The 15,386-nt window shown below is 46.2% G+C and overlaps 1 protein-coding gene across 4 annotated transcripts in view; it reads right to left on the bottom strand.

Moving 5' to 3' along the window:
• Dab1 (DAB adaptor protein 1) overlaps window positions 1-15,386 on the bottom strand; it is a 1,075,383-nt gene that overhangs the window by 44,413 nt on the left and 1,015,584 nt on the right. For all 4 annotated transcript variants that reach the window (XM_057785280.1, XM_057785281.1, XM_057785282.1 and 1 more), the window contains 4 exons: window positions 15,248-15,367; window positions 14,738-14,776; window positions 13,428-13,493; window positions 7,288-7,347 (listed from right to left, as the gene is read on the bottom strand). In XM_057785280.1, coding sequence (XP_057641263.1) covers window positions 7,288-7,347; window positions 13,428-13,493; window positions 14,738-14,776; window positions 15,248-15,367 — 285 coding nt within the window. The remainder of the gene's footprint in view (window positions 1-7,287; window positions 7,348-13,427; window positions 13,494-14,737; window positions 14,777-15,247; window positions 15,368-15,386) is intronic.

Raw genomic sequence — 15,386 nt, forward strand, 5'->3', positions numbered from 1 at the left:
CCTGCCAATCTAAATAGATCACCCCAAAATCACATTTCTTAGTTACCAAACTCTTCCTTTTATTTACCTTACAGAAGAAGGCTCCACACAATAATCAGGGTCCCTGTGTTGTCATTCATTGTCCACTGTCAATCTGGACGGTGTATTTTTTACTAATCTGTGCTGTCACTATGTCTGAATGACATTTCCCTGCCACTTTTGCAAACTATGTAAACCGTTATTTTATTCTTGAGTTAGATGCTAAGAACTTGGAAGACACCCAGTCCATCCCCAACTACTGCTACCAGTAGCCTCCTTGGTACTCATTTCTCTTACAAGCAGCCTTCATCTTCCTTGATGACTGATTTCATACACACTGAACTTTCCGAGGGCCCAGGTGTCAGAAGATGGTCAGTGTATTCGTTATGCAGAGGAGGAGAAACAGCTTCAGAAAGTTGAAGAAACTGAGAAAGAGCTCAACCAAAGTCAGGGAGAACTGTGGGAGGCATCTGACATTTCTACGGTTCCGAATCCATGTTTCATTTTGACGCCATTAATGTCCTATGTAAGGTATCAATTTGACCATCTGCTTATTTGCCACTATGCCAAACTTTTAAGACTTTCACTGAAGCTGACTCTGATGGTTGGGCAGGGGGAGTGGATTCTGATAGAATTCAGAATTATTACTGATAATCAGAAAGTCGTTTATGCCTAACACAACTACATAAGAGTTTCAGGTGGGGGCAATTAGAAGGTTCAGGACAAAAGGTCTTTTTCAGGCATAAGATTATTACGTAGGGGAACGAGGACCATCGAGAAGAAAAGCACCATTTCTCATCTGAAATGACATGATGCTTTGGGTCTGTGTCATTGAAACAGATGGGTGTGGAGGGGATATCTCATCCCGCTCGCTCACAACGTCTGAAATGGGCACTCGCAGCCCGAGTGCTCTTCTCTCCCTGGCAACCCCACAGTGGGACCAGAACCATTCTCAAAGGCTAATGCAGTGATAAAAAGCTCTCAGTAATGACTGCAGTAATGCCATCCTTGGCAGCCGGTGTCCCCACTCAGGAATGCACATCCCTGATAGTCACCCCCAGTGCTAGGATATTTGGCTCGAAAATGTCCAGAATTATGAACTGGCAGACACAAAGAATATCTAAAGTTCGTCTCTGTTCAGTAAGGGTGTTGATGATGAGTTCATCAGCTTAGAGTGCCTCTAGGTGAGGTCAATATGGGCTCAGGAGTCGAAAATACCTTGCAATCCATTTGGTCTCCAAGGGGCTGGCATTGTGCCCAGGGTTTGCTCTAATCCTGCTCATCCGCAGAGCTTTGCTCGTTACATTTTCCTTCCTAAAACCTTCTGTCTATCCAGCTAACTCCCCATAACCAAGCATGCATGCCCTTGGCTTTGTCAGACCTTTACATAAAAATATACCTGGGTATTTAAGATTATAAAAGAGATTATCCCCTGTGAAAGCTCCCTGTTGTCAGGACCAGAAAAAGAGACAAACATGTATATTGCGAGGTGAGGGTGGGATTAATGATTATCTTGGCTTAGAGTTCCCAGGAAATGTGGAGGGGGGTGTAGGATGACCCTAAGAAGAAATCTGCCAGAAGAGGACATCCCAGGCTAATGGTAAAGTAAGCACATAAAGGCAACAAATCCAATAGACCACAGGGCAAGAAAGAGCTGGGTGGATTTGTGAAGTGTGTGTGGGGGGAGACTGGAATCACAGGCAACCAAGCAGGAGGAAGGAGAGCGAAGGAGGCAGCCAGCTTTCTGCCCATAGCTGGGTCCTAAGCAAGGTGAGACAGAGGGTGAGCGTTAAGAAACACTAAATTCTAATTTCTGTCCCCAAACTCTGAAATCCCTGATCCATCAGATGGGTTCTGCCGTTAAGGCCACTTCCGCTGATGTGTGATGATGAGCTGCTTGCTGGGGTTCTGGGACAGCGGAGGAGGGCTCGCGTCACGGACAAGACCCACAGAACTTGAGTGGTGCGAATGTGTCTTGTTAGGAAAAGATAATTTACCATCAACATCTCAAGGAACCCAGAAACTCCAGGAAGTGTTCCTTCGGAGACAGGAGGCCTGTCCCCTGGCAGTTCACAGATAATTAGGTATAAGAAATGGAACGCCAGCCTGCAACTTCCCAATCCTCAGCGGGCTCAGCACTATGCTGCATGCCGACTGAGGCTAGCTCGCACCATCCTCCCACAAAACCTGCTAAGGCAGATGCCAGCTTTGGTTCCATTTTCAGATGAACAAATAGAGACTTAGAAGAGCTAATACAGCAGCCCAAGTCACAAAGCTAGGGAGTGGTGAGGCTGAACTCAAATCCAAGCGCCTCTGATCACAAAGCCCACACTTTCAGTCACTGGAGAATCTCGCTCTCTGCCAATGATAAAACATCATTAGAAGTTCCATAGACATGAATTCACAACTGCAAGTTCCTTAGGGATTCTGGGAAAGATGCAGAGAAAAATATTTTCAACTGAATCTTGACTGTTGGACCGAGTGTTTTTTAGCAAGAGTTGGGAGGTGTGAGGAGAGGAAGGAGAGGCTTGTGAAAGAGAGGAGGGCACCTGAGAGCCTGATCAGCGAGGCATCTCCAGAAGTGGAGGATCAATGGCTGGGGACTCCGGGATTGGGAAGTCAAGGTGCCCAATGGGCTGTCCTACAGACTGAGCCCATCAGAAACCACCTCAGATGACAGCGAAATACAAGCAAGGCAACATGAAAAGGAAGCAGTAGCAAAGAAGCAAGCATATTTCAACTTGATTATTATCATTCAGTAGTGATTTCATATGCTGACAGCAATAAACAGATTGCATGAGAGACACTCCCCTACACTCTCCATATATTCTCCATCCTTTGCGGGGAAACTACAATTTCTACCAAGGTGTAGAGTTTGTCTTCTAAACCTGAATCCAGGACAGAATGGAATGACTCATAGTCTCAGAGGGTCTGGGTGTCTCCAGGCACACGCTGGAACCCGTGCCACCCTAAAGTGACTGCGACCCGACAACCCTGCTGAAGGAGGAGACACTCCACGGAAGAGGATGCTGCTGCCTTTCCTGAAGCTACCTTAGACTGCAGCTAACCACATCCCCATCTGTGAGCTGCCTCAGCAGGGATCGGCGCTACTGCCTCCAGACCCACAGGTAACCACGATACACACCAGTCAAGTAACTCTGGGAAAGGCAGACAGCAGCAGAACCACATGGACGGCTCATGTACCTGTGAGCAGTAAAGAACCGCACTGCTGTTCAACCTGAGCTTTGGGAGTAGAATGTTTCGTATCAGTACTACGCATGCCTGGGCTGTCTTCCATACCCCTGTCCCCAGTTAGTTCCTTAATGGAGTGACTCTCAACTTGAGATGTATTTGGGGTTGCATTAAAAAGAGTATTTAGGTCAAAGAAAATTGAGACCTACTCAATTTCTGTAATATATATTCATAACTCAAAATATATTCCTCTTGCCTATTCATATACGAATATATGTTAACATTTGTAGCATATTTTTAAATGCATTAAACACCCGAAAACTTCGGTGTTTTAATTTTTGGAATCACTGATGAACATCTCATTGGTCAGTGCTCCTTGAAACCCCAGCTTGGAAATGTGCGCTAGCTTTCTTTGTTCTGTTGAGAAGGCAGGTAAATGACTGGCTGGGGTGTAAGGTCTGCCTGTCTCCTTTTATCTTGTTCATAGCCTATATATTACCAGACACTTCTAATTTTTTTTGAAGAAAAGTCTTCAGCTAAATGTGGCTTCAAATTAAACCACGTAATTATTATCCTTAATTTTAGATGATTTATCGCTAGGTAAGAGATATATCGATATGGTCTTAAAATGTAAGAATTATAGTGGTCTTCAGGAGAGCATGTAGTAAAATCGATGAACCCTCATCCTTTCTCTGGCCTTCTTTGTGACATATAAATGACTCCAAGGGTTTCTGGGAAAAAAGCCTATGCAGATTCTTAATTCTGTCAGACCATGTATTCACTATGTTATCAGGTACTGGTCTCTCTCCAGAAAACGTTACGCACTGTAACGATGCTAACCAGTTTCCATGGGGCTCCAGCTCTGGACCCATTCCGAGGCAGCAGAACACAAAACAAAACCCCAAAATAACTTTGCCCAGTCAGCAAAAATGCCTTTGGCTTTGACTGCTGTGGAGCTGCTGATGTGGGAGGAGAGTGGTGCAGGTGTGTGTGTGTGTGTGTGTGCGCGTGTGTGTGCGCACACACGCGCGTTTCCATGTGTGTGTTCAGAAGGCCATCTGTCAGCTTGGTGATCCAAGCTATGAAGAAAAACCATGCATATTTATGAAGGTTGGAGGCAGAATAGGGCACGGGTTGTTGAAGGCAGAGTGCAAAGAGGGGCTGGGCCAGGGGCAGCTATGACAGCAAACACTGTCTCCGTGCGCCATGGTGCTCCAGGAGGAAAAAGAACTTAAGGCATGAGCTTTGGATCCAAAGACATTTATTCTTTATACAATCGTTCGTTTTCAGCTCTGTTCACTCACTCTCAATAATGCACTTTCAGTGCAGCCATGCTGTGCCAAAGCCCCCTAGTAATTAGGTCACGGATAGGGCATGCTTTCTGTCCTCGGCAGACACACAGTGAGGGAGTGACCACTTCTGGTAAGTATTTTCAAGCAAATTTATTCAGATCCACCAACAGATACCATATACTGACTGGCTAATATAAACTCTTAGAGTCGGGTGGTCATGGTTTTCTATCACCATTACAAGCACAAGGCAACTAAAAACTAAACAGAGAAAAGGACTCACTCAAGGTCACAAAGCCAGTAATGAAGCCAGAACTCAAAGCCAGCTCTGTCTCATAACACTGGGACAGTACCTCTGTGCTCAGAGACAGCTAAACTTTAGGCACAGAGCTGGACTTCAAGAGCTATGATTTCACTGAACACTTTTGGGGAACACAAAATCCAATAGTTCATGCAGACATATTAAGAGAAAAATAACATTCACCATTATCATTGCAAAGGGAAGGACAAAAGCCTGCAGAAAGATGCGCTGAACTGTTTAGGGTAAAACAGGCTTCCCAAAGGAGGTGCATACTCATTTTGAGAAGCTGACCATCCCAGACCAGTCAAAACTGCCAGCTCAAGCTTCGCTTGTTACAGTAACACCCAGGAATATCCTCATTTCATCAAATTTACAGCCTCTGCTAAAGACTTTCCCAAGATGTTTCTCTCAGTCTTCCTAAGATAAAAGGCAGGCAGTACCTGCTTTTAAGAGATACAGAGCCTTTGAGAGACAAAGGGTTACTCAGAGACCCTCAGTGAGTGCCCATTGGTGACAAGAACACCCAAGCCTTAGACTTGAGGATTAGGCTAGTCCTTTGGGGATGATGGTCGATTTCCCAAAGGAAAACCCCAGGTTGATTCTCTCACCTGGGCTCTGTGTAGCTCTGGACCCAAGCCAGAGGAAACCAGTGAGGAACTTAAGAGTGACAGGCCACTGGACAGTTTGCCTTTCTGTGGGAACTGTGTAGGGGACCCACAGCTCCCGGGAAGCTACCTCACATGTACGAGCGAGATTCCCTTTCTCTGCTTTCTTTTTCTTTCACAATGAGGACAGGAGACAAATGGGGCGGCCAAGGTGATATGAGGGACGGAGCCTCACAGCAGAGAGATGCCCTGTGGCATGTGTGTTGGCAGAGGGGCAGAGCTTCAAGCTGAAGAATCTAGGGTACTGAGACAGCAGTGCAGAGAGGGACCCAGAGGGATTCACGTAGCCCTATGAGGCTGGGGTAACTCAGAGGAACTTTGCAACAGGCATTCTATTTTCTCAGTCACTAACTTCTTTGGGTATAAGACAAACCTTGGACCAAGGGATAGAGAAACCCCACCAAAGCTCATAGGGGTGGGCAGGAGCAGGAGCTGGATCTACCTGTGCCATGTCTGCAAGCCTGAGCCTCACACTTCCTGTTTCTCTCAGGTCTTTGGAGGCACGGACACTTGCTACCACACCAAGTAAGTCTTAGGGAACACTGAGTGAGCAGTTAATGTGATCCGTTCATACAGTCAGGTATCCCCTGAGCAAGACTTCTAGTATCTTTGGGCAATGACCTTTTAGGGTTCTGAGAAATAGGGAATCCCCTTTAAGGTGAAGAATCCCTATCCTCCTTCAAGGGATAGTGAATTGTTGATCTATTAAATAGCCCTAAACTTGTTGTTCCCTGCCTGTTTTCGGCTACCAGGGCTCAGTTTTGGTAACACAAGGACCTCAGGAAACTCATGGAGGTAATGGGGAAAGATGTGCTGTTTGTAGGGGAATAATTGTCACAGGGCCACAAGATAGGGATGATCTGTGACCGACTTTCAGAGTAGAAACCCCAAAAGTCTCCCTGATAACTGGATGTAGGGATAGCAGGCAGCAGACAGAGCAGGGGGGAGGGGAGGGTTCAGAGGGCTGGGCCAGAAGGGGAGCGATGGACCCATGAGTTGATGGAGCCCTTAGATGGCCTGTCTGCCAGGCTAAGAGGCTTAGTTTTTTTCCCCTTGGAGCTATTAAGCATGAAGAGGGTGTGACCAGAATGGCTAATAAAATCAGAAAAACTAGGGCAGCAAATAGAGCGTATTTCCTCCCGTATCTAAACCTGTCAGGGGCAAGTGAGTCAATCTGGGCACAAATTGAACTGAAGGAAACTGTGTAATGGGGGCTGGACCAATCGAAACCTGAAGAGCAGGCTGGCCCTCAGTGTCGCTGGCATTAGGAATAAGAGGCTGCTGTCAGTGCCAGGGTAGGGCTCCGTTTTCCTTTCTGGCTCAGATTCCCGAGTCCAGATGCACTGGGCATCATTGTCCTGGCTGTGGCACACCCACCTGCCAGCTTCTCTGCGAGCATGCGACACATGGCCTTTTCTTTAAGTGCTTGCTAATGAGATGGATGAGTCCTTACACACCTCCGTAGCACTGACCAGCCCTTCCATTGTTCCTCTGGAATTTCTTAACCACTTTCAGATGAGACGGGTAGAAGAAAATGACAGTGTCCTATACTTGACCATGTTTCTGAAGTTCTGGTTGGAGACCTTTGTCCTGGAACAACTGGGATCTTGAGCCCCCCAGTCAGAACTATTTGCATTATCCAACCCCACCCCTTCATTCACAGAACAGACCTTTGTAGTGACTGGTTGTTGCTCATCCATACCATTCTTCCCTTATGTCCCTATACCCATAAGAAACCACATGCGACTCTAGGAGCAGAAAAAGAGTTTCCCACCAGTCACAGCCTTTGCACGAATCTGGCCACTGAGGCAGATGTACTTACACTTACAGGTTGACTTTTTGGCACATCATAAACACCTTCCTTCTTTTGGCTGGTGGGAACCTAGAGAGAAATCAAATCCAACAGTCAAAACATTAGTGTCTTCCTTCCTTCCTTCCTTCCTTCCTTCCTTCCTTCCTTCCTTCCTTCCTTCCTTCCTTCCTTCCTTCCTCTCTGTGTAGCCCTGGCTGTCGCTCTAAAGACCAGGCTGGCCTTGAATTCAGTCTCTGCCTCCTGAGTGCTGGAATTAAAGGTATGTGCCACCACTGCCTGGCTTGCTGTTCCACTTTCAAAGACCAGAGTAGTCAGATGTCTCTGCAAGTCTGACTATCTGTGAGACAGCGCCTAAGACAGGTTCAACACTCAAGGGGTGGTTTTAGCCATGAAGGCTTTAAGCCAGGTTCCTTCCCCTGGGAAAATCAATGACGACGTGGGTATCAGCTTAAAACAAATATATGCTCTTGAGCCTTTCCCAGAGTCAAAGAACAGCTATGGAGACGGCAAATATCACATGGCAGAAACAAACCCACAAAGTCCAACTTCATTTGGTTAATATAAAGGGAGTCCAGGTGCTATGATTTCCCTTGAGATAATTAGAAATAATTTGTTTATGAGCATACATGTCTCTGTGAGACAATCTACGTGTTATCAAAAGTCAAGTGCCTCGGACCTATCAGCCCCCTCCTGATAATCACAGAAAGGGCCCACATGATAGGGGAAGTAAGATACCAGGATCCAGAAGTCCCTGACTGATCTGCTATTCTTCCAAATCTCCCTTCTCTTCCTTCCCCTGCTCATGCTTCTGGTCTCCTGGGGATACTTGTCACGTGCAACACCCTGAGCAGGACATCAAGTCCCCCGGCTCTGCTGCTCTCAATGGGTCTGATCAGCAATGCATCTCACTCAGGTGACGGTAAGACGCAAGGTGAGAAACTGGGTAGGAGATGCGCCCCAGAATTCTGCAATATGCCAGAGGGATGATTTCCTTTGTCACACATGCATCATATACATATGTATATGAACACATTTTGCGATATTAATAGTGTCGAATACTTCTCTAATGTGTCAATCAAGGGCCCCGCACTGAAACATTCCAGATTGGAAGCACTCACTAACCGCTCCTCCCCCAGACCGCCACAGCTTTGCTCTCTACTGCAGAGACCAAACAGCAGCAGATTTACAATGTCCTGACAGGGAGGCTGCCTCTCCAGCAGGCTGGATGCTTCTCAGGAACAGACAGAGTGTGTCACAACCAGAAGGCCCCTATGAATACCCGCTGGGTAAATCTTTCATAGAGCAGTGTAGGGGGAACTGAAGAAGAGAAGCCCCTGCCAAGCATGGGCCAGTCAGCTCTCCTTATCCGTGAGAGGAAGAACCTCAACCCACCCTTTGAATTCTCCTAATTTTACTCTCGTTTAACTTAAACTCCCGATGCCAACCCTATCTTCAAGCTATAGAAAGTGAGGCTCAGGGATGGGTGTTATGGACTTTGCCCCAAACTTCCAATTTGGCTGTGGTTCAACCCAAATCTTTTCGGGTATCAAGATAAGACTTTTATTCTTAATATACTGAGTTAATATGGCACTAGGCATGTCCCATGACATTGTAAACATTCTATTATCCATAAATAGCGATGGAATAGCCAGGACAAGTCTTTAAGAACTACAGCCATTCTTCCCTGTGATGTAGAAAAGGAAGATCAGGCCTGGAGAGGGCCCAGCAGTCAGGAGTGGGACAGCGAGGCACTGCAGCCCAGGTCATTTGCTGTTTATTGCTACCCTGTTCGGGTGGCTGCTTCAGGTGCATCCTTAAAAAGGCAAACAACAACAACAACAAAGACCCCTGCATTTCCAGAGGCCCATGTGCATCCTTGCAGAAAACAGAATTATGATTGAGCAAGGCCAGGTGGAGGATGCCCTTCCAGAACCCCAGTTTGCAGGTATTCACTGAAGAATGTCATTTCTTTGGTCCTGATAACAGAGCGCCGTTTAGAAGGAATCCTCTCATTGAATGTCTACAGAGTCCTTGTTAACGAGGGCCAATAAATTACCAGCCCTCACTCTTGTTTTCCCCAGCTCACCCTGTACTTTAGGAGCAGAATGGAGTGGAAGGAAGAGTGTTCTGCTGCCTGTAATTCACTGCTCACTACGGGCACTTAGCACAGCTGAACCGCGGCTGCTTCTCAATTATCCCTGCAAATGGAGAACAAGCCATGCGATGGAGAAACCCAAACTGTGCATAATTGAAAACGCTTTTCTACTTGCCTCTCCCATGGGTGAGATATCAATCGGCTTGTTTGTCCTTTAAGATTTATCTGAGCTAGGACATGTTCTCACGACTCCTGCCTGGTCTATGGACCCGGTTTGGAGTGTTTCGTTTGTTTGTTTCATTTCCCATCTCAGGTGCGTCCTTTTACAAAAGGAGAAAAGTTCCCAAGCACCTGCTCTATGCCAGGGATTGTGTCTTTTCTGGACAGTGAGAATGGCAGATACGGCCTGGAGTCAGCAGAGCTCCTTGTGTTGGGAGATACGGAACTATACACCAGCTACTCATGCAGAGCACGAAAATGAACTTTCTGTTCATGGGAGGTATGACAGACTGTTCATGCTGCCTGTGTGTCTGGAGTGCCACAGCTCTGTAAGCTTGCTCCAGACAGGGCACATACTATTAAACAAAGACATGTCTCATCAAACATTCCCAGGTGAAGGCTAAGGTCTGTGGCTCTGTCATGCTTGCGCAGACTGTTCCAACAACAGGGACCACTGCAGTACCACCGTGATGCACAGTGCTGAAACTTCTAGACGAGGGGAGAAGTTGAGGTTCTTGTTCCTTATCCGGGACTGCCTACAGTCTGCATGACTTAGGGGAGTCAAACTGCATTTTGTGCCTGGGCTTTCTTAATTTTTGAGCCTCAGGTTTACATGAACATCTAAGGGATTATTTATGAACAAGGACAGGGTCCTTGCAGCGGTCACTGTTATTTTCCTAGGTGCCCAGAAGATACTTAGGTGCCCAAAGAAAGACTTCTGAATGAACGAGTTAAATAGGTGTTAAATGACTCTAAAAGCTACACCTGAAGTGGTATATGCAGAGGGCACATCCATGCCAGCAGTGTGGTAGCGGGTGACACAAGATTAGCTTTCCCATTTCAAATTGATACTTAACACATGGGGGACATCAACAGTGAGTTCTGAAGAACTGAATTTGAACACCATCTACTGGAAAGTGGGGTAATACCTGGTTAAGGTACTCTAGGTTAAGACTAAAATTATAGTCCCTGATACTGGCAGTTGGAGTCCCTATGCTGAAAATGACAGCCTCGGGAGCTTTTCTTCTCCGGTCACCGAGTGACAGAAAGGTCACCAGAAAGTCACGTAGAAAAATGCCCTGTGTTGTGTTGAAGTGAACTGATCATGTTTTCTGAGGCCCAAGACACAAGGGACAATTAAGATTATTCACATGGCCCTGGGGACGTAACTCCTCCTCGGAAAGATGCCTCAGTGTCAGAACCTCTTCATCCTCATGCTGGGCACAAGCAGCAAAGCAAGGCTGCAGCTTTCTATGGGGTTCTCGAACAAAACGGGCTGTGAGGACAGCATCATCAAAAGTGGTACCCAATGATGCCAATGATGCCCAAGTGAAAGGAAGGGATGTCTACACAGAAGCTTCTGTGGACCAGGTACACCATGGCATCATAGCTTCACAGGAGTCCACACTGGACTAACCCTACCCAGTACACAGCCTGGGAACCTGAATGGCAAAAGTAATGTACATTATCCAAAGGCACAAAGCACTAAAAGGATGCCAAGCCTCAGCTTTGTGTGTTGCCTTCTAGAAACAAGGACTGGAATAAAATAAGGCCACCTTGACTTTTGAGGTAGTAGGAACGGTGTGATGTATGCAGCAGGATCAGCTATGTAGAATTTGCCTCCCCCCACCCCCCAAAAGGACAGGCCATCTAATGGCAGCACCTTTTTAGCCTGGTAACCTATAGGCCAAGGGCTCATCTCCTGGTAAGTGTACTGAGCCCAGGTGGACCTGCACTATAGGAGAGGAACATGGCCACAGCCTTTCCAATAGATAGGATAAAGTATTTATTTTCATAAACGACGCCTTCCTGTTAATGATGGACAGATGGGGAGATCAGGAGGCCAGTGTTATTAAAACAAGCACGATCTTTTGATAATGACATAAGATACATACTATAACTGGGGAATCCAGAGCCACATGACATTGAGCTGGAAAGAGTTACACGACTGAGGGACTTTTACAGAGATCGGACAAAGACACCCGCCTTAGAGATTCTATCTCACAGGCTCTGGGACCCCAATACGATCCTTGGTCCCCACAAGCCTCACTCCCCTTGTCTGTAAGGTGGGAAAATGACTAAAGCCATAGGGGGTGTTGTGAGAGATGAAAGGTGTTTCATGTACACCCCCACATGAGAGGACATCCCATTGCTAAGGGCTTTGCTGCCTACAAAGCAAGCTAGCATGATTCTGCAAAGAACCCCAGTTTTATTTCTTGCAAGGTGTGTGTTTCAGACAGCAGGAAAGACCCTATCCACGGAGATCTATAAATCTTATTTACTCACTTTACAGGTGGGTAAACTGGTGCCCAGAGACAAGAAGGAAATTTACAATTTAAATCAATGGCTGGAGCAGGTAACTGGTACTAAGGTCTGGATCCACATGCATATCTGTACCCACGGATGCTGCCCCATTCTATACCCCACACAAGTTTGTTTCAGTCTCACACTGATGGGAATGCCCCCCTACTTTATAACTGGAGAAATGAAGTCTGAAAAACAGCAAGGGCCTGGCTCTCCAACCATGACCCAAAGAAGGGCCAAACTGAACCCCAGCTCTGCCCCCAAAGACAGCTCTTTCTGGCACTTTCAGGCACTTTGCTGTCCCCAGTTGCTACAGTGGAGGTTCTCCCTCTCCCTGGGATGGCAAGTTAGTGACTCTTTGGCCTCAATGCTCAGGCGACACTGCAGGATGGTACAGGGCTGCAGATCTGACACCTGGACAACTGCGAAGCTTCTGTCGGTGAAGACTAAACCACCCCTTGCATTCTCAGCAGGTACTCCAATCTTTGCAGCCCTCTCTGCTCCAGCTCTTCCTGGTGGAGGCCCAGTGGGAAAAGTCTGGGTGGACCAGGCACACATAAATAAAGGATGGTCTACAAGACCCACTTAAACTGAGCTGTTGGGAGAAACAGCATTGGGCTTGCTCATTTAGAATTCTAACCATTTGAGAGAAATTGAAAATACGTTTTATTTTGATTTCACAATTAGCACATGCCCAAGGCTGAATAACAGAGCACACAACTAAGTAAATTAAAACCCCTGATTAAATAAATACATCACATCACTCCTTCTCCCATAGTACTTATGCTTTAGATGAAGACTTGGGTTCTCATTAGTGAAAAATTATCATATTTACTTGATGTGCCACTAGACCATGCTACTGTGACCCAAGACCCAAACACTTTAATGGCATTCCTGAGGAGGCTGGGGCTTGGTCTTCACTTGTGTCTGGTTTTCTGTCTTGGCTCTAAGGAGCTGTGCCATCCCGGAGAATCTGCTTAAAACCCACCCCCCAAAAAAGAAACCCCAGAATTAAAATGTCTATTTTATCACACATTTGTAAGAGTTGAATGAGTTCAAAATTGTTTTAAGTGTTCTTCTCGGTTATGAATATTAACTTTCCTTCAGGAATACTTTCTTTTATTTGGTCCCTACTTCTATACAGCATTTTCAGATCTGTCCCTTAATTACAGAAGGGAAGTTGGGTTTTTAACCCAACTGGATGCATACATTGCTTTGAGAAGTAAAAGACCCTTCTACTTGGTGGATTGCAATTCTCTGGGGCATTATCTCAGTACAATAGAACGCTTGGGTTGTATGCTACTTAAAACACCCAATTATCCATTCCAGATTAAATTACTGTATCCAACTGGCCATTAAAGATTTCAACATGGAGGCATGGAAACTGCCAGAAAATCGCTGGGAAACAGAAGTCAGTGTACTCAAGGGCATCATCCATCCTAGCTGACCAAAAGACCCTGGCTTCTTGAGATTATCGGTACGCTAGCATTTGCTAGTGGAGGGGGCACAGGAAGAAGCAAGGATCTTATACCTGGTAAATGTTTTCTTCTGTTTCAGGATCACGGATTGGCTCATGTCCGGCCTCAAACACAATGTACTATTGCAGGAGCAGCCAGAGAGGAAAGGGTAGAAAGAAACAAAATAAGAAAGAGGAAAAAAGCATTTGGAATTCAGAATGCAAACCACAGCAAGCATTACAGAAGCAGGCACAAAGAGGAAACATCCGAAATGATTTGGGTTACTGGGATAACATGGGCCTTGCTAAGGAAGGCTGCAGACCTTTTGCTGGCTGCGTGAGTACACTGGGCCACTGCACGTCTTTGCAGAGAGGTAATGTGTCATCCTCTGTGAGCTTATTAATCAGGGGTCGAAGCTCCTGCTGTAAGCAAGTTCTTCCTCTGCATCCCTCAAAAGCAAGGGTGTGTTCACAGTGATGCAGCTCTGATGTGTGCCTACCATAGATCTGCGAGATACTTTGACACCTATCTGCCTGTGTATCTAAGCAAGTATCAATTTATCATTCCACTCTTATAATAGCCATAGCAGCTGTCGGTGTGACGGCATGCACATACATGCAGTGGTTGTGTAACACAGACACAAACCACACCTATGAATCCTGGTTAGAGATAAAAGCTGGAGGTTTGCTTTTATGTTAAAAAAGTGAGTATGCTTTTTGGTCCACTTTTTCCTCCTTAGAAATAAGCACAGAAGGGGGAAAAAGCCACTTCTTTCTTTCCTTGTTTGCACGGATCTTGAATTTGACCCCAAGAGAGGTCATTACGAACCCTTGCACTGTAGACCATGGAGAGAGTGCAGAGAAAGCCCTGGACAGAGATGTCTCAGGATTCTCCCACTTCATGACAGCTCCGTGCCATGAACAAAATAATCAGAGGGCTACCCAGCATCATCAGGGCTTCAGAGATCTTACATCTCCGCTAAAGCTCATAAGCCATTATTTAGGGCTGTGTTCAAATGCCGCTCAAATGTCATCCCTTAACCCTAATTCTTAGCTGCTAGAGTCCTCTTCATTATCCATCGTGTCTCAAGTCAAAACAGTCAAGAGACTCCTGAGAAACATTCATTTTTGCCATCAAACTTTTCCAGATCATGGAAGCATCTGATGTAGGGGCATAAGAAGAAAGTGGATTTCCAGGTCACCTGTTAGTGGTGCTGGCTAAACCTCTCTCCGTGTTGAAATTCTCTCTCTGCACAGGCTGGCAGCGCTGACCTTTGGAAATCACCTCAGTCCTTCTGCATTCAAGAGATTCCTCAACTATCAGTCAAAACAGCCTTACCATGGGCACAAGTTCATGCAAAACCCCGACGTGGTTCTGAAATTACCTGGTACACGGGATCTTCAACATCCTCTTCCAAAATTGTCTATCCCAGTGAGGGGAGGGAGGGTGAAAGCAAAGGACACAAAGGAAGAGATGTGAGATTATCTTCAGATAATACAGCACAGCGGAGAAGGCAGCACTGATTAGGACAGGCTAGGAGGCCATTAACGCAGGAAATACACAAAGAAATCCCGAATCCTGCAGCTCCCTCCCCACCCACTCCCTGCTTTCAGAACAGCAAAGCAAGCTATGGGCCTTTAGTCTTCCTCCTCTGAAATCTTCCTGCGGATTAAAGGTTCCCCTTTCTCTAACCTATCTCAAGTCTCAGAAAAGAAAAAAAAAAAAAGAAGGTATCACTTCTAATGGCTTAGTTTGGTTGCTTGTAACCTGCACAGGAACCTTTCATCTCTGTTTATTTCTGCTCGGCAGCAGGAGAAGGCCTGACTTGTCAGTTTCACATCTGTTTATTGTGGGCCCTGTCTTCTGCGGCACAGGGAGGAACTCCAAGGCATACCTGGTACACAGCTTGCTCACACTGCTTATCCTTTTGTGCCTTTTTTTCCAACTCTTCTCTTTGCTTCAGTTCATAAATGAGTTGAAAGAGATCTCTCAAGTCCAGAATAACAGGTTCAGCCTGCAGTGAAAGGTGGGGA

Source organism: Chionomys nivalis, chromosome 11 (assembly GCF_950005125.1).
Source record: "Chionomys nivalis chromosome 11, mChiNiv1.1, whole genome shotgun sequence".
Lineage (NCBI taxonomy): Eukaryota > Metazoa > Chordata > Mammalia > Rodentia > Cricetidae > Chionomys > Chionomys nivalis.